This window comes from Lissotriton helveticus, chromosome 5_1 (genome assembly GCF_964261635.1).
Source record: "Lissotriton helveticus chromosome 5_1, aLisHel1.1, whole genome shotgun sequence".
NCBI classification, from domain to species: Eukaryota; Metazoa; Chordata; class Amphibia; order Caudata; family Salamandridae; genus Lissotriton; species Lissotriton helveticus.
This window is the reverse complement of record NC_136065.1, coordinates 764,689,147-764,716,812: the sequence shown is the minus strand read 5'-3', so window position 1 is coordinate 764,716,812 and position 27,666 is coordinate 764,689,147. Positions and strand designations below refer to the sequence as shown.

The following is a 27,666-nucleotide window of genomic DNA, read 5'->3' as shown; positions in this document are numbered from 1 at the left end:
CAATTTTTCTCATTTCTTCTTTTTCAGCCTACCACACACTTTTCAAATAGAGGATATTGAGGTCAATTTGGAGCATACTCTCTTCTTAACCTATTATATTCTTTTACACAATTTAGATCTGCACTAATCTTTGTCTCATCAAAATCAATCAAGTACAATCCAGATAAAGTTCTGACTCGAGATAAAGCAAAATATGCCATACCCTCCTTGAACACAGAACTTCCAATATTCACCAAAGCTATCTACACTTAAACCTTGAGATTTATGAATAGTCACTGCAAACGCCAAAGAAACAGGAAACTGTTTTCGGCGAACATATAAATCTTTCACAAGGAAAAATCGAGCAGAACAACGACTGATTTGTTGTACTTATTCAATTCCATCAAATTTAATTTTTAAAAATTCAATTCCATCTCTATTTCGGTAATTTACAAAATCAACAACATGACCCATTGCTCCATTTACTAAACCTCTTTCCACATGTAAATTCCGTCATAAAATTATACGAGAATTTAAACATGCATACAGAGTCTTTTCCAAACCAGCAGTTTTAGGTATTGTCTTCTCTAAAGAATCCAATTTTGATTTCAACTTCTCTGACAAAATAATAGTTGCTCCTTCATGCTCTATTTTATCAATAGCTTCCAGTTTCACAATCTCTTGATTTTCTAACTTTAACATTTTGTTGTTGAAGATTGAACATTCTTGCAGAGTTGGCATCAAGCATATCACAGATTTGTTTTCAGGAATTTTCTTAAAAATATTCTCTGGGAGAATATTTTCATTTGGAAACAAATTTGAAATTAATCGTGCATGTAAAGCTTCTTTGCCACGTTCACTTACTTTTCCAATTCTTACATCTTGTAGAATATTTTTATAATCTTCATCCTTTGACTATCGCATATTTTGAAGCAGTTCTGCATATTTGAAAATTAACCATATAGGAAAATTTCCAATGCTTCCTAGGCATTTCCTGGTATCTTCATGCATAAGCATTTTAAACACTAGTTGTCCTTTCACTGGAGTTAACTGCAGTAGATCTCCAAAAACAATGATGTGTTTGCCTCCAAATAACACATCATACTCTGTTTTAAGAATTTCTTGCATTCTTAAATGCACAAAAGCAAGCATTACATTTGATACCATGCTTACCTCCTCAATGATAAGAAGTTTCATTTTCTTCAGGACTCGGGAAACTTCACAACAAGCTTCTCCAGATAGCTTGTGGTATTGTAATTTATTATCATGCTCTACTGGCAGCATCAATAAACGATGTAAAGTAATCCCTTTAATGTTATGTGCTGCCAACCCAGTTGGGGCAGTAACAACACAAGACACCGATGACTCCGTTCTTTTATGCAGATAAGTTGCAATTGCTTTAATCAGAAAACTTTTTCCAGTTCCTGCTTCTCCACTCACGTACAGTCGGACAGGCATAAATGACGTACATGAGCACTCTTTTTTCTCATGATATAAACCATGCTTAATCTGTTCTCTGACTTCGTCATATATTTGTTTCTGCTCAACGTTTAGTTCTTTTTCTAAATCTTCTAAGTTAACTACATCCTCCTGAGCTTGGTCCATGGCTCTTTCCACTTCATCCATGGCAGTGGCAGCTTCATTTTGGATAATTGGTCCTCCTAGTGGATCCTGACTCAATGAAGCAGAACTCTGACTGTCTTGAGAACTGTCTCTAGCAATCTCTGCTGCAATTGTAGCTTCTTGCTGTGTTTCCTCGTTCAACATTTGCAGATAATTTGAAAAAACAGGACATTCTATAGTATCCTTGGTTCCATTGAAGGAATCTTCATAACTGAGAAAATCTCCAAGAAGTTCCTCTTCTGTTCGCCAAGGCTTAAAGAGTTGCAAAAGAGCTAATTAGTAAAATTCCCTTTTGTCAGGAGATTCGCAACTCAATTTCCGATGATTAATCAAATGGCCTTTTCTTTGTTTCACCAGACAATCCTTCACATGCAATTACAGCATATACTCCTTTATTGATATCTTCTGTGATGTTCCTCTTAAAAGTATAGCTTTGCAGAACTTCATAGAGACAAACGTTCTCAAGATGACTACTTCTATTTGGATAGTATGTATCCAACATGTTTGTCTTCAAAATATCTGTACTGTTTGGTTCTTTCTCCGCCAAATACTCAATTTCTTGTACAGATTTCAAAACTCGGTTTCGTGTTGCAGCAAGACCTAGACTCACCCAAATGATTGTTCTAGATTTGGCATATAGACTTGCTGATGATAACCAATCAGAACATTCATATGCTCCAATTTCTCGATGCGACAACATCTTCAGACTGTAACTGTACAACTTCTTACTTAGACTCTTTTCAAGTGAAATTTCCTCCCACATTTCCTTCAGTTCCGTCTTTTCTGATTTTGTGATGTAAGACGTCACATATCGAGCCACAGCAATTGAGTTGTCAGCAACATATTGAATATCAATGTTAGCATTCCACATGGACAAAATGACTGGGTTGTAGTCATTTATATATTTGGACTCTTCATTTCTTCTTAAGTTGTATGTATTTTTCTGTGATTTTCTTGTCACAGTATGTCGCAGAAAAGACATAAAATTGTTCACTCTTCCTTTCGATGTTACTGGACGTGGAAAGGCAAAGCGACATTTTGTGTAGAACTTGTCCTTGGATTTGTATTTTCGACGACAGTATTTTCCACAACGATGGGTTTGAAAGCGTAAAACTTGATGTCTTAAATTGTTTTCTTCTGTACTTTTCGGAACAGCACATGTAGAATACTGTTCAATAAAACTCATCACAGTCTCATCTGAATCTGTTCTGAATTTGGGTCCATCTTTGATCCATAGCAGCATATGTCTGTGAGGAGCAACTCTTGCTTGATACTCCTTTCTCCAAAAGAAATCCAAAACCTCTCCAAGCGGAGGATTTTTTTTGTTTGTGATAAAAGACATCATAGCTTCAAACCTATGATTGAAATACCTGCATACATTAACTGGATCCAAAGAGCACAGTTCTCCAGGTGTCTTGTATTGTATATTTTCAATGTTTGCATTTGCTTCTCGTAGAAATTGAAGTACGACTTCCCAAGCATACTCAGCACAGCTAAGAGTGAGGAACCCCATAGGAGTTCCAAAGTTTCTTAGCATACATTTCAATTCCCCATGACGACGGTACCAATACTCGTTAGTACCACGCTGACATGCCATGAGATTAATTAGGTGAGATTTCAAAATACTGTCTTGCAGTTTGACTTTATCCATAAAGTCCCTTGCCGAAACATTTTGCAGATGTACTCCACTTTTCAGTATATGGTTCACTGCATAAGAAAGTCCAGACAAGTCACTCTCAAACAGTAGATGAAACAAATATGGAATGCATTGACGAAACCTTGGATCTTCTGCATATAATCTTAAAGTCCGGTATTCAGATGCAGGAATTTGAACAGGTCGGTCGTCATATCGTCCACATTGACCTGTTGGAAATAACTGAGGAAAACAACGAGCTTCCAAACTTTCTTCCCATACACTAATGGGACTTCCTTTTGCTTCTTTCATTTGAAACAAGTCAATAGCATTCCCCATTACTTCTTTGGAATGCAATGGATGAACACTATAATGTTCATATATTTCTTCACTTCTAGAGACATCAACTTTTTCAATTTGCCCAGCTGATAAATCACTGTCTTCTTCTACAGTTGTTTCCTCTTCTCCAACATATACATTTTTGTAGTAGTGATTGTTTTTTACCAAATACAACGTTGCCTTTGTGACTTTCCTAACATCCACTAATTCTTGCCAGATTTTCTTACTCTTTGTCGGAACACCATTAACTAGAATAACCAGAGGTTCCTCTTCTACTTTTTCTACACCAATTGTATCAATATTTTTCTTAAAATCTAGAGGCAAATAAACAACTCTTCCCTTTAATCCTCCCTGTAAATCTGAAGGAGGCAATTTCCCTGTCTTAGGCTCCATGTGAACAATAGCCTGAAAAGGATGCACACATTGAATCAGAATAGACTCATAGGTATTTAAATCCATCAATTCAGAAGGAATGTCTACCAACTTCAGATTATTATGAACAGCTCTAGCAGGCATTCTGTTTTCATTTAATTTATTATAACAATATTTACAAATACGTTGATCAGACCCCAAATCAAAACAATTTTCTACCAACAAATAAGTTGCAAAATCCTTCCATTCATTATTATTTTCCATTTCACTTTTTACATATAAATCAACTAACCTAGTCTGATTCTTATAATGAGTTCGTCGACAACACACACAAGAAAAATTAGGCCTTTCACTTGAATTGACCTTAAACTTAGTAATTTCATGGTCAAATTTTTTTGTACTTGAAATCTGTACATCCTCTTCCACATTACCTTCTATTACTGTATCAGTTTCTGCACTGCCCTCTTTTTCACCAAGATAACAAAACTCAATTTCTTCACAAATGTTCACATCTAATTCAGATCCATGCAAAAGAGCACTGTTAACATGTTTCAGCTTAAGTGCTGGTCTTTTTGCATAATACAACCTTCTCACTAATTTCCTCACTTGATTATGATGCACTGCTAACATCCTAAAATGGTGAAGAACACTCTGACATACTTTTCTTGAAAGACAAGCCAGTGAATGCCCATGCAAACCTGTTTTTATCTCACTCTGCATGGATCTAACTCTTGCAACATCTTCATCTTTTGTTTTAGACTTTTCTTACTATATGTCTGTAAGAAATTGAGAAACAAATCAATTGAATCCTGTCGCACACTACAAATACTACTACAATTCCAAGTATACACTGGAGCCTTAGGACATCTCCTAAAACTTCATCAGCTAGCACCTCTTCTGCATTTCGAGGCACAATTTTTTCTTTTTCAACTGGACAACCGTCCTTCACCTCATATGCTCGACCACTGGTGTCAACTGCATGCACCAAATCATTATCCTGAAAGTAACTCTCTTCATTAAAAAATGGCTCACAACTTGAACTATGCTTCCATTCTCGAGAAAAAACATCACAAAAATTAGTCCGATTAATTACTCTTTTCCACTTACATCTTGATTTCAAAACATTGATTACCTTATCTAGTGTACGAATTCTATTGATTACTAAACTGAATAATTTCTTTTTCACTTCAAATGACTGATCCACAATCTTCACTATACTTTTTTTTTCTTGTAAAAAGCAGTCTTCTTCTTAAAAATCTTTAAATTTTTTAATAAATTTAAAACAATTCTGTTATAAAACAGTCGTCTACGAATATCAATACATTGATTTCTCCGTCTATTACTTTAAAAAATATCATCTCCTTTTACAGGTCTAACATTTTTTGGAGAGCTCTTCTTTTTCTTTGTATTTACTGATGATTTTTTTTTCTTTGAGACAACATCCATATGTTTTTTACATTGTCTTAATTTTCTAAAAAAAATCTCATTTGTTTGCTTACCAGGAGCATTATTTTTTTTCACTGAAGATTGTGTTTTGGATGAATCTTCTAATTGTGTTTTCTTGGCCAATAAACCATGTTTGTAAAATTTTCTTCTTCTTTCATTCGTCGGCATATTCTTTTATCTTTCTATAGATGATTACAATCTGTGGTAAAAAATGAATACCATATTATAGACCACTACTAACATTCTACATAGAAATTACAATAAGTGAACCATATAAAAACTAGTTTACAACATAAGTAAGTTTATAGCACAGCAACTGTATCACAGCAACAGTGCAGTACAGTTTCATTATTAATCTCACTCTCTGCCTGCACCATATCACTCTTTGCGTGTCTCATCTCACTCTGTGCCTGTGTCTCATCTGACTCTGTGCCTGTGTCTCACCTCACTCTGTGCCTGTGTCCCATCTCACTCTGTGCCTGCCCCATCTCTCTCTTTGTGTGTGTCATTTCTCTCTTTGTGTTTCTCATCTCACTCTGTGCCTGTGTCTCATCTCACTCTGTGCCTGTATGAAATAAGGACACTCAGTGTTATCCTTGTCCAAAATGAGTGAGATGAGACACAGACACAGAGTGAGATGAGACACAGGCACAGAGTGAAATGAGACACAGGCACAGGGTGAGATGAGTGAGTCTTAAAGGGTGCTTTTTGCCTGTGTCTCATTTCACTCTGTGCCTGTGTCTCATCTCACTCATTTTTGACAAGGATCACACTGAGTGTCTGTGTGAAAAAAAGGAATTATATTTTCACATTTTTCAATAATGTCACCTGTGTCTGCTCACAGTTTGCATCTCTTAGCTTAAAGGGTACTCTGTGCCTGTGTCTCATCTCACGCTGTGCCTGTGTCTCATCTTACTCATTTTGGACAAGGATCACACTTAGTGTCCTTATTTCACACAGGCACAGAGTGAGATGAGACACAGGCACAGAGTGAGAAGAGAAACGCAAAGAGAGAAATGACACACACAAAGCGAGAGATGGGGCAGGCACAGAGTGAGATGAGAAACAGGCACAGATTGAGTTGAGAGACAGGCACAGAGTGAGATGAGACACAGGCACAGAGTACTGTTTAAGCTAAGAGATGCAAACTGTGAGCAGACACAGGTGACATTATTGAAAAATGTGAAAATATAATTCCTTATTTCACAGACACTCAGTGTGATCCTTGTAAAAAATGAGTGAGATTGGACACAGGCACAGAGTGAAATGGGACACAGGCACAGAGTGAGATGACTGAGGCTTAAAGGGTACTCTGTGCCTGGGTCTCATCTCACTTTGTGCCTGTGTCTCATCTCACTCATTTTGGACAAGGATCACACTGACTGTCCTTATTTCACAGAGGCACAGAGTGAAATGACACACAGGCACAGAGTGAGATGAGTGAGGCTTAAAGGGTACTATATGCCTGTGTCTCATCTCACTCTGTGCCTGTGTCTCATCTCACGCTGTGTCTGTGTCTCATCTCACTCATTTTTTACAAGTATCACACTGAGTGTCTGTGTGAAATAAGGAATTATATTTTCACATTTTTTAATAATGTCGCCTGTGTCTGATCACAGTTTGCATCTCTTAGCTTGAAGGGTACTCTGTGCCTGTGTCTCATCTCACTCTGTGCCTGTGTCTCATCTTACTCATTTTGGACAAAGATCACACTGAGTGTCCTTATTTCACACAGGCAGAGAGTGAGATGAGACACACAAAGAGAGAAATGACACACAAAGAAAGAGATGGGGCATAAACAGAGTGAGATGAGACAGACACGGAGTGAGATGAGACACAGGCACAGAGTGAGTGAGACACAGGCACAGAGTACTCTTTAAGCCTCACTCATCTCACTTTGTGCCTGTGTCTCATTTCACTCTGTGCCTGTGTGAAATAAGGACACTCAGTGTGATTCTTGTCCAAAATGAGTGAGATGAGACACAGGCACAGAGTGAGATGAGACACAGGCACAGAGTACCCTTTAAGCCTCACTCATCTCACTCTGTGCCTGTGTCTCATTTCACTCTGTGCCTGTGTCTCATCTCACTCATTTTTGACAAGGATAATACTGAGTGCCTGTGTGAAATAAGGAATTATATTTTCACATTTTTCAATAATTTCACCTGTGTCTGCTCACAGTTTGCATCTCTTAGCTTAAAGGGTACTATGTGCATGTGTCTCATCTCACTCTGTGCCTGTGTCTCATCTCACTCTTAGAGTCTATTTGTGAACTAAGAGGCCTGACAGACATGCTGCCTAAGATTCTCTACTAGTACATATCCTAAAGCCTAACTGACTTCAAGAATACATGTATTCCCATATTTTTAAACACATCAACTAAGCAAATTATTCACCCAGATTCATTTTAAATCAAGCTTGACTCACAGTGTGATCTTAGGCACATGACCAGGATGTTACATGTAATCTACCATGTCTGTCTCTGCATGCAATATGTGTGTTTGTGCTCATACTATCCCACTGTTTCTACTGGCAAAAAGCAGACCATATATATATAAGCAAGACATAACATTCTTTATTCATTTCAACATCACACCCTGGATCTTTATTGCACAGCTTAGAGCCTATTTGGGAACTAAGAGGCCTGACAGACATGCTGCCTAAGATTCTCTACTAGTACATATCCTAAAGCCTAACTGACTTCAAGAACACATGTATTCCCATATTTTTAAACACATCAACTAAGCAAATTATTCCCCCAGATTCATTTTAAATCAAGCTTGACTCACAGTGTGATCTTAGTCACATGACCAGGATGTTACATGTAATCTACCATGTCTGCCTCTGCATGCAATATATGTGTTTGTGCTCATACTATCTCACTGTCTCTACTGGCAAAAAAACAGACCATATATATATAAGCAAGACATAACATTCTTTATTCATTTCAACAGCACACCCTGGATTTCTATTGCACAGCTTAGAGCCTAATTGGGAACTAAGAGGCCTGACAGACATGCTGCCTAAGATTCTCTACTAGTACATATCCTAAAGCCTAACTGACTTCAAGAATACATGTATTCCCATTTTTAAACACATCAACTAAGCAAATTATTCACCCAGATTAATTTAAAATCAAGCTTGACTCACAGTGTGATCTTAGGGGTATGCAACGTTTACAACGAAATTTTTACAACGCACTACCATTACAACGCAGGTATTACCACGCATACCATTACAACGCATTGCGCTGGGGGGCGCTCTAGGGTAAGTAATAAGTTTAACTTTCTATCCAACACCTTCCCTAGTGTCCACGGGGACTGGAGTTGGAATAGAAAATTATACTTACCACTATCCAGCACCTCTAAGCGCTATGCGTTGTAACGGTATTCATTGTAAATACCACGTTGTAAAGGTATGCGTGGTAAAAGTATGCTTTGTAACGTCATACATCCGATCTTAGACACATGACCAGGATGTTACATGCAATCTACCACGTCTGTCTCTGCATGCAATATGTGTGTTTGTGCTCATACTATCTCACTGTCTCTACTGGCAAAAAACAGACCATATATATATAAGCAAGACATAACAGTCCTTATTCATTTCAACAGCACACCCTCGATCTTTATTGCACAGTTTAGAGCCTATTTGTGAACTAAGAGGCTTAACAGATATGCTGCCTAACATTCTCTACTAGTACATATCCTAAAGCCTAACTGACTTCAAGAATACATGTATTCCCATATTTTTAAACACATCAACTAAGCAAATTATTCACCCAGATTCATTTAAAATCAAGCTTGACTCACAGTGTGATCTTAGGCAAATGACCAGGTTGTTACATGTAATCTACCATGTCTGTCTCTGCATGCAATATGTGTGTCTCTGCTCATACTATCTCACTGTCTCTACTGGCAAAAAACAGACCATATATATATAAGCAAGACATAACATTCCTTATTCATTTCAACAGCACACCCTGGATCTTTATTGCACAGCTTAGAGCCTATTTGGGAATTAAGAGGCCAGACAGACATACTGCCTAAGATTCTCTACTAGTACATATCCTAAAGCCTAACTGTCTTCAAGAACACATGTATTCCCATATTTTTAAACACATCAACTAAGCAAATTATTCCCCCAGATTCATTTTAAATCAAGCTTGACTCACAGTGTGATCTTAGTCACATGACCAGGATGTTACATGTAATCTACCATGTCTGCCTCTGCATGCAATATATGTGTTTGTGCTCATACTATCTCACTGTCTCTACTGGCAAAACACAGACCATATATATATAAGCAAGACATAACATTCCTTATTCATTTCAACAGCACACCCTGGATCTTTATTGCACAGCTTAGAGCCTATTTGGGAATTAAGAGGCCAGACAGACATACTGCCTAAGATTCTCTACTAGTACATATCCTAAAGCCTAAATGACTTCAAGAATACACGTATTCCCATATTTTTAAACACATCAACTGAGCAAATTATTCACCTAAATTCATTTTAAATCAATCTTGACTCACAGTGTGATCTTAGGCACATGACCAGGATGTTACATGTAATCTACCATGACTGTCTCTGCATGCAATATGTGTGTTTGTGCTCATACTATCTCACTGTCTCTACTGGCAAAAAACAGACCATATATATATAAGCAAGACATAACAGTCCTTATTCGTTTCAACAGCACACCCTGGATCTTTATTGCACAGCTTAGAGCCGATTTGTGAACTAAGAGGCCTAACAGACATGCTGCCTAAGATTCTCTACTAGTACATATCCTAAAGCCTAACTGACTTCAAGAATACATGTATTCCCATATTTTTAAACACATCAACTAAGCAAATGATTCTCCCAGATTCATTTAAAATCAACTTGACTCACAGTGTGATCTTAGGCACATGACCAGGATGTTACATGTAATCTACCATGTCTGACTCTGCCTCCACTATGTGTGTCTGTGCTTATACCATCTCACCATTTCTCACCATCTTACATTTTACCGAAAAACATGTAGCATAGTAAATCGTTTTACACACAGAGCACAGCCCATTTAAATGATCACTACATTCCAAGAAAGAAACCTGACTCATTTTCAAAATACAATTCCAATATGCACCATTCATTTTTTGCCAGCATTACATAGAAACATGAGACACAATGCAAGAATAAACAAGACCAATATGCTTCTTAATTTTCCCCATAGTGCACAGAGCACTCTATCTATATTAAATGAATTATTACTCACCTTTAAAAATGCTTTTGAAGATTTAGAACAGTGTCAGTCACACACACCAGATTTTCTTAAGCAGAATCTCTGAAATGCACCTCAAACACTGCAACCACAAATGGCCCTGATTCCCTGTAATTCTTCACACATATCCCTGGACTTAACTAAGCAAAATTCTTCCCACACTATTTCAAAACCAAACTGACATTTTAATTGGTTCTACATTTCAACACTTTCAAACTCACATAATATTCACCCATCCCCCCAGTGCTCATTCAGCCTGTTACCATGGTAACTCCCACCTAACTCAGCACACAGGTGAAAAGTTCCTCATACTATGTTGCAAATGAATCCAGCAAGGGTGTTTGACCTCTCATTATACTAGCTAATCATGTGCAATGTTTCTTTCAATGACTTTTTCTCAACCATTAGAATTACTTCTTTCAAAAAACAAAAGCATGCACCATAATTTTCAGTGGAGAATTAAAAGAAACCACCAATCATTTCTTCTTTTTCAAGTGTACTGAATCGCAACCACTTTTTTTCATAACTCCTACTTTCAAAGTGCCATTTCATTCCCACAGCCCATCTGAGTACAACCACATCTACCTTCAAGATACCAAAAGTCTGGATTGTGGGTCATAGCTTTGTTCACTGGAGTGAAAAGTATGCAGCAAAAAGAGGTATTCCCAACCTTGATTTACCAAATGTGGATATTATGTGGATTGGCCAAAGAGGATTGAGATGTCACCAATTGATACCATTGGTAAAATCCTTTATGCATCTACCACACCCTGACCTCAAAATTGTGCACTGTGGTGGAAATGAGCTGGGCACTTTGACTGGGGTAGGTCTGGAAATGCTTTTAAAGGACATCTTTGGGCACTTGATGTCACTTTTTCCAAAAACTGCCTTGGTATATTCTAATATATGCCAAAGGCAAAAATGGAACTGGTACAACCAATTTTGTCCACAGATTGAGAAAGCAAGGAAACATGTGAATAAATCTGTTTCTGCTTTCCTCAGAGACTATGATATGGGTTCTATATACCTCAACAACTTGCGTTACAACATTCAAGGCATCTACAGGAGAGATGGTGTACATTTTACAGATGAGGGGAATAGAGTCTTCCTCTTGAATTTTAGACTCTGCATCGGTACCTACTTGTAGGTACAAAAAACACCCACATAACACAACAGCTCTTTTCAGAGCTACCCTACCTCTAAGCACTCTAAATTCTTATTTTGCTCTAATTGTTTTCACCGTTTTTCCCCATGGTGCGCTCAGGGTACACGTACCGGGAAGCGTACATGGGAACGCACCCAGCCCTTACCCCGCGAAAATGTAGAATTTTTTTTGCCCTTCAGGGTCCTTCTAGGCCCCCCTCAGAAAACCTAGGGGGTCACGGGGTCTCTACCCTACCCCCTTTTAATCATTTCCCCCTTTTTATTTTGACCTCTTGTGTCTCGATTCTACCGAGACACAAGATGGCGGACTCTCCGGACTGTTTAGAATGTTGACAGACACCCTAGAGCCAATCAGCTTTCCGCTCGCCCACTTTCGTGTCACGCCGGGTTTGCTCCCCGGTACGCGTACCGGTAAGCGCTCGAAGCACGCATATAGATATCTAAATTTTTTTTAAGTTAGTTTTCGGAAAAGCCACTGGAGCAATTTTCACCAAATATAGAAAAGGCACTTCTGCTTGCCAGTCCCTACAATTTTGCAAAGTTTGGTGTAATTCCATTCAGCGGTTCGGGCTGTAGCCGTGTCTGAACGTCCTATGGAAATTAACATGGGGAAAACACGTTTTGTGACCCCTCTTTTTTCTCGGCCCCCGCATGACGAATCCCCCCGAAACTTCCAGGGAAGGAGCGGAGCGGAGCTGGCCTACATTTTGGAAAATTACACGCAAATTCCTCAACCGGCGCTAAAGTTATTCCCAATAGAATGTTGCGGATTTCCTATGGAAACTTGGTCCTAACTATAATTGACCTTTAGATGTACATATATAAAAAATATTATTTTTCAGAAAGACACACAATCACTGGATGATGTCATCAGTGATGTCATCAGTCATGTCATTTGAGATGTCATCAGTGATGTCATGAGTGATGTCACTGAAAATGTCATGAGTGATGTAATAAATGACGTCATCAGCAGTGCATTGAGGGCGTGCGAGTTATAGTTAGCTGAACTAACTATAACAGGGGAATTTCAATGGTTTTGTATGAGTGAAATGTCCAGCTAACTATAACATGTGTGAATCCTATGTTTTTTTCAGTGAATTTCTAAGGTTTTTTAAATGCTTATTCCTAACTATAACGTGTGTGAAACCTATGTTTTTTTCAGTGAAAACCTATGTTTTTTTCAGTGAATATATATATATATATATATATATATACAGAAACTCCTTCCATGAAAAGAGACAGCGACCCAGGGGGAGACGGTAGGTAACACCTTTATTCAGCACAGATGCGAATGCATTTCGGCAGACTTCTGCCTTCTTCAGCGCCCAAAACGATCCATGAGAAATGTCTCAAGCTGGAAAACAGTCCCTCCTTTGAACGCTTGCTGCTGCAAGCCAGCTCCACCCCCAGTAATTAACTCCACGCACCTGAGAGCAGTCCCAAGTGTAGCTCGAAACTGCAAGTCCCAGAATGCAACAGTGTGGAATCCGGGACCACCGGTGCAGGAGTAAGTCACCAGTTGGTGAGAATGTCATTCCGGGGGGGCAGGGAACAGCGTGAGCCTCAAGGAAACAGGTGTAACAGTCCCGCTTTGGTGTGCCAGATGATCAGTGTCACCTCCGGTCCCCCAATACCACCGCAGCCATCTCTTACAGAAAGTCAATAGAGCAGGGGCTGAGCCACAGTGTGCTCTACCCAGCATGGGATTAATAATCCCAAGACTGCTTTCTTATCTCCCTGGTTTCAATGGCGGGCTACCAGCCCGTCCAGCCAACGCTGGTCAAGCAAACGAACTGCAGGAGTCCAAGTCCCAGTGAGGCTGGTTACCCAGAGCGCGGCGGGGGTCCCTGAAAAGCGCCGCTGGGTGACGCTGTGTAAGATGCACAGAAACTCCTTCCACGAAAAGAGACAGCTACCCAGGGGGAGACGGTAGGTAACACCTTTATTCAGCACAGATGCGAATGCATTTCGGCAGACTTCTGCCTTCTTCAGCGCCCAAAACGATCCATGAGAAATGTCTCAAGCTGGAAAACAGTCCCTCCTTTGAACGCTTGCTGCTGCAAGCCAGCTCCACCCCCAGTAATTAACTCCACGCACCTGAGAGCAGTCCCAAGTGTAGCTCGAAACTGCAAGTCCCAGAATGCAACAGTGTGGAATCCAGGACCACCGGTGCAGGAGTAAGTCACCAGTTGGTGAGAATGTCATTCCGGGGGGGCAGGGAACAGCGTGAGCCTCAAGGAAACAGGTGTAACAGTCCCGCTTTGGTGTGCCAGATGATCAGTGTCACCTCCGGTCCCCCAATACCACCGCAGCCATCTCTTACAGAAAGTCAATAGAGCAGGGGCTGAGCCACAGTGTGCTCTACCCAGCATGGGATTAATAATCCCAAGACTGCTTTCTTATCTCCCTGGTTTCAATGGCGGGCTACCAGCCCGTCCAGCCAACGCTGGTCAAGCAAACGAACTGCAGGAGTCCAAGTCCCAGTGAGGCTGGTTACCCAGAGCGCGGCGGGGGTCCCTGAAAAGCGCCGCTGGGTGACGCTGTGTAAGATGCACAGAAACTCCTTCCACGAAAAGAGACAGCGACCCAGGGGGAGACGGTAGGTAACACCTTTATTCAGCACAGATGCGAATGCATTTCGGCAGACTTCTGCCTTCTTCAGCACCCAAAACGATCCATGAGAAATGTCTCAAGCTGGAAAACAGTCCCTCCTTTGAACGCTTGCTGCTGCAAGCCAGCTCCACCCCCAGTAATTAACTCCACGCACCTGAGAGCAGTCCCAAGTGTAGCTCGAAACTGCAAGTCCCAGAATGCAACAGTGTGGAATCCGGGACCACCGGTGCAGTAGTAAGTCACCAGTTGGTGAGAATGTCATTCCGGGGGGGCAGGGAACAGCGTGAGCCTCAAGGAAACAGGTGTAACAGTCCCGCTTTGGTGTGCCAGATGATCAGTGTCACCTCCGGTCCCCCAATACCACCGCAGCCATCTCTTACAGAAAGTCAATAGAGCAGGGGCTGAGCCACAGTGTGCTCTACCCAGCATGGGATTAATAATCCCAGGACTGCTTTCTTATCTCCCTGGTTTCAATGGCGGGCTACCAGCCCGTCCAGCCAACGCTGGTCAAGCAAACGAACTGCAGGAGTCCAAGTCCCAGTGAGGCTGGTTACCCAGAGCGCGGCGGGGGTCCCTGAAAAGCGCCGCTGGGTGACGCTGTGTAAGATGCACAGAAACTCCTTCCACGAAAAGAGACAGCGACCCAGGGGGAGACGGTAGGTAACACCTTTATTCAGCACAGATGTGAATGCATTTCGGCAGACTTCTGCCTTCTTCAGCGCCCAAAACGATCCATGAGAAATGTCTCAAGCTAGAAAACAGTCCCTCCTTTGAACGCTTGCTGCTGCAAGCCAGCTCCACCCCAGTAATTAACTCCACGCACCTGAGAGCAGTCCCAAGTGTAGCTCGAAACTGCATGTCATTTGAGATGTCATCAGTGATGTCATGAGTGATGTCACTGACCATGTCATGAGTGATGTAATATGTGACGTCATCAGCAGTGCATTGCACGCGCAAGTTATAGTGAGTCCAACTAACTATAACGTGGGAATTTCAATGGTTTTATGCGAGTAAAATTTCCACCTAACTATAACTCGTGTGAAACCTATGTTTTTTTCAGTGAATATATATATATATTCACAGAAAACTCCAAACGCCACTTCCAACCACGTAGATTAGCGAAGCGTCAAGCAGGAGACGGACCACCAGATTAGGTAACAATTCTTTTAATCCAGGTTATACGTTCGTTTTCAGGAAATGCATAACGCGTTTCGGGCTGCAAGCCCTTGTTCACATGCACAAGATATATATATATATATTTAACATTAGAAGTTGGCTGTAAAATTAAATATCTAGGATTTCATCTTATGTACATCCTGATATCTTAATTTGCATTCACTTGGAAAATTCAGTGCCTAGCGGCAAAAAAATGAGTCATTGAACATATGGTCTGCTTATGCTCTCACACCCAAGGAGGGAATATCCGAGGGCAGCATCTACTGCAGCCTAACATGAGGACAAGATACCAAGTACTGTTTTTACTCAAAGGACCATCAATTTTATCAGGAAGTTGTCAAAATGGTTTAGGACTCTTTCTTTGTTTAAAAAAACGTGGAAAGTCTAATTTTTCTGGATGATTCCTTACAGGGATTTATAGCTTCTTTGTATTCATTTTCACAGCAACGTTTTCATCAACATGCTATTTTAATACAGGGGTGTGGAATTTCATAAAATATCTACTTGTCCATGGGACAGGTTGCTTCATAAATCTACTTGTCCTGTAACAAAATCCCCTTGTCTCTTTGGTGCAATGTAGTGCAGAGACAAACTATGGCAGCAATCTCATTATATAAGAGCTCTGATATAGCTTATCTGTTTATACCAGGGCTCATACCATAGTAGTATAGAATACTTGCAATCCCCTTATGTTGCCACATTTCCGCAGATCTACGTACGGAGGATGAAGGTAGTGGTAAGCATTAGTTCCATGGTTAGAATGCCCTTTTGAGTCTGTGAAAACCTATTAACTTGCATATTGTAAGGGTTTTCAACAACTTGCCCTAATATTTTCCCATACTGAGAAATGTTGGAAATTTACTCCTGACAATGGCAGACATAAACCTTCTTCCAGAGTTGGGAAAAAAGTGGTTGGAGGGAAAGTGAACTTGCAAATTTGATCATGCTGAAATGCAGTTCAGAAATATTTTCTAGGAGTACTATTTCTTGTCCTACTTTTGTAAATTCTTGGGGACTCACGAAAGCTGTATAGCTGCACTTAATGCAAGGACATATACCATGGGTGCACTTTTGGAACTTCCTTTAATAAATGGGCCCCTAATTTAGTCTGGCGTTGACCATAACCTTTTGCATTTATTAAAATTCTGTCTCTCTCTCTATCGGCTGGCTTCACTGTGAGTGACAGCATTCTGCTCTTTCACAAGGAGCATATCAGCACACAAAGTTGTTTTGTTCAGTGCCAGTAGCTACTGTGGGAATGTGTGCTTTTTGATGCCAAAAACATGTTTTTCTTTTGCCAGTGTTTGTTATAATGGTGAGGGCCCGGCAGCTCCCACACCAATAAGGTTTTACAAAAACCATGCCAAAACAAGTCACACATTGACAAAACTAAAAAGCTGACCACCAATTTCAGACCTATTGGCTTTGCCAGTGCTTGTTTATTTTTGTTTCCCATAATCTTATTGAAACTGGTTATACTGATTTTCCATTCTGAATATTTTTGGGAAATACTACCATGTATCACCACGTTACTAAATGATGGTGCACAAAAATGGTACCTGAAATTTTACAGTTTAGCAAAACGTTTTTTCCTGCTTTCATGTTTTTTAATCAACATTTTATTTTGAAAGCAAAGTATCATCAATCTTGCTGTCAAGCTTCCGCAAATATTTGCATCAAATCAGAGAGCATTCTGGGAGCATTATACATAGCCTCATATTGCTAAACTTTGAAAATGTGTGTACACATTTATATTGGAACCAATGTAAGTAGTGCAGTCAGAGCTTACAACATTTACTTAGAGCCCTCACCCTAATAATAAATGCTTTAAATTAATGAACCATAAATACAAGTTTGAACTGCATTAACACACGGACAAAAATATTACCTTAACTGCAGACAGTGCCCTTCCCTGATTCATAATGTGGTACTGCAAACTGGTAGCCAAAGGGTTTGTGCTGTCGGGGGTTGGGCCTACTTGTCCCAAGGACAAAATACACACAAAAACTTGTTGCCCTTGACCCCTAACAATATGTCCTGGGCGTCGGGCTATAGGAATTCCACATCCCTGTAATAATTCAAATAACTTGTTCAATCATATTTTATTTAGTGTAATTGCTCTATTTTTTTATACAATAATATGATTTTACTTACCCTTAATATTTATTAACATATTTCTCAAGGGAATCTTAGCTCATACGTGTACAGTACCATAACGTGTGGTTAATGAGTGACAGTCCCTTTGGTAAACATAACACAAATTCCGCTTCAAAACCTTTCCTAACACAATGTTTGATATCAGTACTAAAGAGTTGAAAGTATAGCACCAAAGTTCTTTTGTGCTATCTCAGAAAATTGTGAATCTCAATTATATAAGTTATATAAGTTAAATGTGAGAATGTTTGCAATACAAATAAATAGTATTTCTTCAATAAATCATGTTCTGCTTTTTTCAGGTGGTTCCAGGGCTTTAACTGGGAAGGTTTAAGAACACGGAAGTTGATGTCGCCACTTAAGAGAGAGGTACAGCACAGGCATCTAATTTCATGAGTTGTAGGCAACTTTGATTTCTGCTCCATTGGGATATACATTGATATACTGAATCATAAAATGACAAATCATTCATGAAGCTCTGATGTCAGATTGTGTTTTGTTAACATGCTCTTATTTGCAGTGATTGAAATGTAACTGATACAATAGGCATTTTAGGGCTATTGGGGGTCTTGATGAGGGAGGATGGAGGAATTGTGTTGAGCTGGGCTAGAATGGCAGAAGAAACGCTGGATCCACATTTTGTTCAGAATTTCGCATCTGGCGCTACTGAATATGTTCCAAATTCCAAAAGTTTATGTAAATCATAGTCTGTAAAACTGAATAAATATGTCAACAATCCTTTAAAACAATCTAAAATAACCATACAATCAGCCAAGAACTACCCTCAAAATGTTCCCAAAGTGCACATTACATTAAAGGTTTCCTTTTTTGAATGGAGACAAATCATTTCATTTCTATTCTTTATCATATACTTGTTAAAAATATTTTTGGTAATTTAATATCAGGGTGATAGGAAGTATAGGCAATCATACATAACATGCACATTACACTTCTTTCACGATGTAATCCACAAGTACATTGACCAATGAAGTCTAGAAACCCATTAAAATGATCACAAATATATATTGTTATATCATTCCATAATGTGGCATGCTAATCATGGTGAAGCAATAACAGGATTCCAGCAGATAACATAATGCAGCTCCTTGTATAAACCAGCATATTGTGTGTGTTCATGTACCACAGAGTTAAGCTATAATGGGTAGTATTAATGGTGGATTCTGGGAATTAGAGTTTCCCTTTTATATGTCAGTGTGTCACTAATGCAACAATTGCTCAGAGTTCTACTTGTGGGATGAGGCACGATGTACTGCAAGGGCCATGGTGTGGGCTACAACTCCCTTGCGGGAAGGAGCTGAGGTATTTTTAATGTTGAGCGGTGTAATAGGGTCAGTGAGGGACAGAGTGCAAAAGTACAAAAGTGGTGGTGAGTAAAACTATCTCCAGGGGGGTGGATCAATTGTATTCAGTGTTCCACTGGGATGGAGGTAAAAAGAGGATTAGGGGTTTCAATCAAATACTCCCCTATAGGTGGTCAACATGTTTTCGCCCTTATATGACCCCAACGGGGTTCCGGGGCATTCATCGGGACCTAGACAAATAGTCACTTTGTGCAAGGTTATGATAAAAAATGAAAATATATTGGCCTCCAAGTTATCAAAGGGGCCATGGGTCCACCATCTTTCTGAAAAGAGTGGTGAGATAAAGTGTGAGATTAATACAATGGACTTATATCATCACAGCATGTTAAGGGATCTCAAATGGCAACTCAACTTCAGTCAGTATATGGTATCTATTTATGCTCTTAAATGGTTTAATTGATCCAGAGAGTATCACAGCTTAATGTAGTGACCCATGGCTCTACTAAATAAAATGTCTAACCTAATGAGGGGAAAAGTGATTTCCTTCTTCAACCCACTTGGTACGCCTTTAAGCGCCCAACTGAAATTTAAAAATGACACATAGAACTATGGAAAAATTACATGTCAGGAGATGTACAGCATCTGACAGTGCATATGTGTAATGCAGTGTTACCATAGGCAAACAATGCAAAACCATTCATGAAACTTCCTTATTTAGTGCAGCTTTCACAGTGACGTCCCAGTGAGAGTCAAATTCAACCACCACCTGTGTCCTGTTCAAGAATCAATAAGTGCAACAGGCCCACCAGCTACCTCCAGTAAGCGCCACAGAGCTGCCTTGCAGAGAGGTGTAAAAAGGGGCATGGCCTCAGAACACCTCTCTGCAACGCAGCCCCCTGGCGCATCCTTGAGGTTCCTGGTGGGCTAGTTGGCCCCCAAGGACCACCTGTATTCAAGGGGAGTTTGTTCCCCCTCTTCAAACGCGCCAGGGGAGAGTTTGTAGAGTGATGAAAGTTGTGGGCATGGCCTTCGGTGCAATGCCGGCCTTTTTTTATTTTATCTTTTAAGAAGGGGGGCTGTGTAGCCCCCCTTCTTTTTCTATTTTTTTGGCCCTGGGGACCCCATCCCCCAGGGCCTGCCCCTAATTTTTTTTAATGTAAAACTATGTGGAAGGGGGCCGTGTGGCCCCCCTCCCAGGGCCAACCAGCCCCGGGGACCCTATCTCTATCTTTTTTTCTTTTTTTTTTTAAAACTGTTTGGGAGGGGAGCAGCGCGGCCCCCCTCCCGGGCCACTTGTAGCCCGGGGACCTCATAACCCTGGGCAGCCCCTCTCCTTTGGGTACCATGGGGGGTCCCCAATCCCCCACGATCCCATCCGGCTCCCTGCGACCTGTGGGTTTCCCTGCTCTCCCTTCAATGAACCAAAACAGCTTGCAATGACAAGGTGGGAGCCGCGAGGCTCCCGCCCTGTCATTGCAAACTTCAGTGTCCCGGGGGTGGGCACCCTCTGGACACTGCAGGAGCCGGCCTTGGGGGGTGGTGTTCCCCAGGGCCATCAAGGGCTCCAGGAGGGCGGCCGCGTGGCCCCCCTCCCACTTTTTTCAAAGGCCTGGGGGGTGGTGGTCCCCTGGCCTGGGGGTCTGTCACAGACCTCTCAATTTGCATCTTTTGTGCGCTGGGGAGGTGGCAGTCCCCTGGTGTGTGGTGGGGCTTGAGCCCCCCAACACAGGGTATTTATTTATTAAAAATGAGCCCGGGGTGGCGGTTCCCAGGGCTGCCAGGGTATCTGTGTGCCCCCCGCAATGTCAATAAAGTTGAGCCCCGGGGGTGGCGGTCCCCAGGGCTGTGGGGGGCCATGTGCCCCCTGCAATTATTGATACTTTACCTCGGGGGTGGCGGTCCCTGGGGCAGTGTGGGGGGGATGGGCCCCCCACACTTTATTTTCCAAATGCCGCCGGGACTTAGCCCCCTCCTCCAACGTGAGCCGAGAAAGAAGCAACACGCCAGAGGAAGGTAGCGCCGGGAATGTGATGTACCCCTGCTCCTTCATATTGCGGAGAAATCGTCCCGCAACTACGACGCTGTAGCGCTGATAAAGAACTCTTCAGACAACTGCAGCACAAAATAAACAAAAAAAGACTGCAGTCATACAGCTTCACCACACTGACGTGTGAGGAACCATCTTCTCGTCTTCTGTAAGCCAACTGTACTCATCGGATGCAGTATTGACTTTTCCCACCCTTGGGTGCAACTCGATGCTCCTCATCACCTACTAAGAGCCCTGATGAAGACCTTTATAAAGTTCCCTTCCTGTCAAGATTTTCTCTAAGGTCGAAACGCGTAGGCTCAACTTTGGTGCCAGGAGGAATATATGCCATATGATCCAACCAAACCATTGGGACATATAGTGAGAGATGCATCTCACCATTAGGCATTAAATAACTTTTGGAATATATGACTTTCCCTGGCACGCCACAGGACAATTAACTTTCCCCACTGAGGGACAAACCAATAACATCCCCCTGGGATATCAATATAATCTCCTTTAGATTTACAGCAGGACCCTTGAAATACCATTTGTAAATAAGATACTGTTGATACATGAACTCACCTTTCTTTCTTTTATTTGTGGATTGTTTATATTTGAATTTATTAAGTTTTTCCACCAATTTTGTCACTGTGTTTGTTTCACGTTGATCAAATTTAATAGCCAGTAAGCTATTTTTGCCAATATCGAATGTATTTTTTGATGTAAGGAGACAATCAAAATTGAGTTGTTCACACCCAATGTGTACCCATTTGAACCTTTTAAAAAATGTGCTAAAAAACAAGACCATTCACTGTCAATAAATAGGACGTGAATAGAAAATAACTTGTGTAATCCATGGTGTCAGAGGCTTTGTTCATTTTACAATATTACTTTGATTCCTGCCTCTGATTCCCTAAACAGAATCAACCCCCTGTTACCTTGCAATAATTAGCATCGAAGCTTCATTTTTTGGGGGATAGGCAGGATCCGCGCACCCTGCGCAGATTTTGCCGATTTTTTCCCCAACATTTCTTTGGGGCCTTGGGGGTCCTTGTGGGACCCCCTGAGCAGGCCTAGGGGGTTGGGGTGTTTCTACCCTGCCCCCTTTTTTGCATTTTGCGCACTTTTTGAAGGAACTCTTGTGCCTCAGTTCTATCGAGGCACAAGATGACTGCCAACACTTCCTGATTTGGAGTGTTGACAGCCAATTAGCATGAAGCTCGTGCTCGGCAGGGTGCGCGGATCCTGCGCAGCCATAGATATATATGTGATTTTAATTGTCATTTTCTTAGGAACTATGGAACGGATTTACACCATTTAAGCAAAAGGCATGAGTCTGAACCAAGGACTACCTCTTTGCAAAATTTGGTGCAATTCCGTTCAGCAGTTCAGGCTGTAGCGGCGATGATCGGTTCCTATAGAAAATTGCATGGGGAAAACACGTTTTGGGACTTCCCTTTTGTCTCAGCCCCCACTTCACGAGTCCCTCCGAGACTTTCAGGTTTTTGTTTAAGAGATCATTTCCTGATCTTCATTTTTCTTTGTTGTTTTTAAAATAAAAACACACACAAAAAAAGTAAAAAAGGATAAAAAATACAAACAAAATTAAAAATTGTTCTGAAAAAAAAAAAACGGTACCTACGGAACCACATCTACTAGTTAAAAAGAGAAAAATTACCTGAGTGATTGCATCAGAGTATGGGCACTATGTGGGTGATCAGAGAAATGCAAGTATAGAGCATGGATATGTTATAAATGTTTCAGAAGTGGCAACCTGATTGAATGAGTCCATGGATAATAGCAGGGTAACTGGAGGAGTGCATGAGTAGTGTGTAAGTGATTAGATGAGTGCATGTGTAGTGCACAAGTGATTGTAGTAGTGGATGGTTACTGCCTGGGTCATTTAATGAGTACAAGCTACTGACTATATGATTAGAGTACTGTAATGAGAGTGTGAGGTGAATTTATAAGTGCTTGGATATTGGCGCAGTGATTGGATAAGTGCATGGTGCTGGATGGGTGATTGGAGGAGTGCATGGGAAGTGACAGGGGGATTGCTGGAGTACATAGGTACTAGCTGAGTAATTGGAGGAGTTAATCAGTAGTGTGTAGGTGGTCAGAGGTCTGCATGAGTAGTGTATGGAGGATTGTAGCAGTGCATGAATTAGTGCATGGGTCACTGTATGCGGACATGGGTAGTGACCGGCTGATTAGAGTACTGCAAGGAGAGTGTATGGTAAATGTATATGTGCTTGGGTATTGATGGAGTGATTGGATTAGTACATGGTATTGGCTGGGTGACTGGAGGTGTGTATGGGGAGTAACAGTCTAATTGCTGGACTGTACATGGATAGTGACTGGATACTTAGAGTGCTTCAAGTTGACAGCATGGTGAACTTATCATTGCTTGGGTTTTGGCGCAGTGATTAGGTAAGGACATAGTACTGGCTGAATGATTGGAGGAGTGCAGGGAGAGTGACAGTGTGATTGCTGGACTGCATGGGTGCTACTTGAGTAATTGGAGGAGTTAATCAGTAGTGTGAAGGTGGTTAGAGGACTACATGGATAGTGCACCTTTCATTGTAGCAATGCATGTGTTAATGCCTGAGTCATTGTAAAAGTACATTGATAGTGACTGGATACTTAGAGTACTGTACGTTGACAGCACAGTGAAGTTATAAGTGCTTGGGTTTTGGCGCAGTGATTAGATAAGGACATGGTACAGGCTAGATGACTGGATGAGTGCACGGAGAGTGACAGAGTGATTGCTGGACTTCATGGGTACTACCTGGGGAATTGAAAGAGTGAATGAGAAGTGTTGAGGGGGATAGAGGACTGCATGGATAGTTCACATTTGATTGTAGCACTGCCTGAGTCATTGTACAAGTACATGGATAGCGACTGTATACTTAGAGTGCTGCAAGTTAACAGCGCGAATCCATCGCAAATCTTTAAGTTTCAAAAGTTTTTTTTATATATATGTATATATATTTATTATCCAAGAAAGAAGTGACTCAAACAGATAGATTCACCAAAGAACAAATATATATTTCCACTACAGTGTTTCAGCTTCCGCCTTCCTCAGGTAGTACATGATCTTTTGCTCATTGGCTGAACAGATGACACAGCTGAATTTTCAAAAAGCATCATGAGCGAAGATTTAATTTGGAATATGGAATTAATGCAGTCCTGAGAGCTCTAGACAGAGACATTATTTATGATAACTGTAACTAGCATATATCTCTAACTGGAATAATGATATATTATTGTTAAATATATTTTTGGGGAATCCCGCTGGTACGTGCCCGGTGGACGCCGGAGCGCGAATTCAGACCTCGCTTAACATCATGTACGTAATTCCAGGGACGGGTCATGCCGGCTGCGCGAATCCATCGCAAATCTTTACGTTCTAAAACTATATATCTATATAAGTTTATTATATTTATTATACCAAGGGATTACTTAATATACCTGTAAATATCATTTATTTGTAGTTTTTAAAAAGATATATTAATTTCAAATATATTTTTCAGAATTCGCTTCTGGTGCACGGAGTTGCGCGCCGGGTGCGCGAACCCCATGTGACTTCCAAAGAAAGTATTTGGTTGGTTTAGAAGGTCTTGATTCTAGAACTTGAAGTACCCCACCCTGTCTTTTTCTTCTTTCAACTGCATCTCAGGAGTGACAGGTCTTCTGTTTTGCTCTTCTTCTTTGTTTTTTTTTGGTGATTTCTTTATCAAAAAAATGGCTGCTTTAAATCCAGCAGAGCAGCTTCCACCTGAGAATGAAGAAGACTTGCCAGAACTAAAAAAGCAAAGACATGAACGTATTGTGTGGGCTTTTTTCTCATTTCCACCTGGAGAAAAAAAAGTGAATGCTCAAAAGGTTAGGTGCACCTGATGCCAGAGTGTCTTGTCAATAAGTACTCCTGTGGGACCTCTTCAATGTTGAAGCACTTACAGGCTATACATCCATGCCATCTTGCAAGAGAGCAGCACAGACATGACCTGGAAAAGCAATCTAGAGTGGACAACAGAGGCCAACCAAGCGCCTCATCAGCTTCATCTGTGTCATCAACACCGCATATTATACTCCAATTTGCTAGAGTACAGCAGGTGTTCAGCACGTGCAAAGCAATCTTGTGCCATGGTGAGCAATCACTGAATTCTGTAGTGGTTGCAATGAAAATCCATCATTGTTATTTATTTATTTAATTTTTTGCAATTACTTTAAAAGTGCATACTGTTTTGTAGCCTTTCACTGTTCATTGTGTTAATTTTGTCATTCTGTTAAAGAAACACCCAAACATTTAAAAAAAGAGTTGAAAAAACAAAAAAAAAAATAATTACAAAATAAAATAATTTAAATAAATGGTTATTTTTAGAACCGCCTCTTTGGTTTAAAAATAGGCAAATTTGTAAGTGTTGTATGAATTGTGGTAAGTGTAATATATAGAGTAATGAATGGGTACTGCATGTGTGATTGTATGAATGTATGTTTAGTGCCTTGGTGACTGAAGATGTACAAGTGTACTATCTGACTGATTACATAATTATGTGACTAATATTGGGAGATTGTAAAAGTGCACGGGTAGTGGGTGCACAATTGATTACATGACTGTAGCAACACTGTCTGAGTGTTTTAAGGACTGCATGCGTAATGCCAGGGTGCATGGAAGAGTTCACGTGTAGTATGTACGTGATTGGAGGAGTGCATGGGTAGTGGCAGGGAGATGGCTGCATAGGTAGTGTTCAAGGAATTTTACATGGGTAGTGACTGGATGATTAGAGTGGTGCAAGGAGAGTGATTGGTGAATTTATGATTGATTAGGTATTGGCTGAGTGATTGGATTAGTACATGGTACTGGCTGGGTGACTGCAGAAAGAGGCAAGAGAGGTGCAGAAAGAAGAGAGTGAGCTGCAGAAAGAAGAAAGCGAGGTGCATAAAGAGGCAAGAGGAAGGGCAACAAAAAGGAGACGACCAGACCGCCCTGGTCCACTCACAGACCAAGCGACCCAGTAGATGCGTGAGCTGACGAGCTGGTCAGCAGCTTGCATGCTGCTCACTGTTGTCTCAGAAGTGTCCTGCCCTGGTCTGAATATTTTCAGCACGAGAGAAAGGCCCAGCTGACAAAGGTCATAGGGACAGAAGGGCCCTCAAAATGCAGACCGAGCCTGTTAAAGAACATGCTCAATTGATGAACTTGTCACGTCTTCCAACTGTTTCAGGTCACACCCTCACTCACACCCCAGCATCAACATACTCTCAAAACTGACATAACTACTCAATCAATTGGTCAGAAAAATTTAAACATGTTCCCTGTGACACAACTGGCTATGATGTGCAGTTCTGTTTTATAATAAAAGGAATTACTTCAACATGAGATGAACCTCTCCGAAGTGTAGATCTGAGCTTAAATGCTTGTCAGCTGGCTTTAATCTCTCTGAAAATACATCAGTAAGGACTAAAAAAACGTTTTGTGATAAAATCAGATGTAAGACGAAAAGTCACAACAACGCACAGTTTGCAATTGCTGCATGGGCGTCGGTGATGAAAGGGCTTTGTACGTCTGGTAACAGAACAAAAGTAATTGTCCCATGTGAAATCGGCATCTAAAGAAAAAGAATGTAAAGAAAACAGAAACGTTTAAAACCTCTCTGCAAACCTATGTTTAGAATTGGATTTCTAGCCAAACCAAAAAATGTGTTCGTGTTTAAGCAAGACTTTAGGATTGTGCTTCAAGTGGAAATCATTACTGAAGAAAGAACCACCATTTTTGAACTATGAATCAATTTTCTTAGCATATCCGGTGAAGACCCACTCACACAAAGCATCACTTTTTGGATAAAAGAGAGCCATCAAAAATAAGACACAGGGGAAACTTAAGTACAGACATCTGCAACGGTTAATTGATTATCATGAAACACTGTACCAAAGAAATTGAAACCTGTAGATGTATTGGTCTATTGTTCATGTTATTCAATGTTTAATATTACAAGATGCACTTTGTACCCCTACTGATCATGGGTATCTTCACTGTCTAAGAAATATGGAGACAAAGCCACAAATCCTGTGAGATTTGGATAAAGTGGTGTGCTTAACTCAGGGGTGCAAACTTGCAATGCGCAAAGGGTCTCAGGGCACTATGTTGAATTACAGCAGTCTTAGAAAATGGAACTCAACAGACCAGTGCATGCGTGAGTGTGAATCATATCTTAGCTGACAGTGTGAAGAAGAGGAAAAAAATGCAGCAACAATGTGCAAACCTTAAGATGGTCACCTGACCTCGAATGCAACCTACAAAATATAACTGACATGATAAAGTCAACCGACAGCTGTAGATGACGATTGACACAGCACTGTTGCTACTTCTGCAGGAAGTCTGAAAGCCTTGTGTATGTGGAAACAATAAGAGTCAGTTCATAGCCCTGGACTGCCAGGACTCAGGCTTCTGCCCATGACGTCATGATGTCTACATCCACTGGTACTTTAAAAGAAGCACCTTTATGAATTCCCAAGTACTACAGACAAACATCTCTGAGTTGAAGC

General features: G+C 40.8%; 1 protein-coding gene across 2 annotated transcripts in view; it reads left to right on the top strand.

Moving 5' to 3' along the window:
* The window catches only part of LOC144753369 (cGMP-dependent protein kinase 2-like), a 1,794,633-nt gene that overhangs the window by 1,694,936 nt on the left and 72,031 nt on the right, over positions 1-27,666 (top strand). For both annotated transcript variants that reach the window (XM_078641085.1, XM_078641086.1), the window contains one exon: positions 18,069-18,135. In XM_078641085.1, the coding sequence (XP_078497211.1) occupies positions 18,069-18,135 (67 nt within the window). The remainder of the gene's footprint in view (positions 1-18,068; positions 18,136-27,666) is intronic.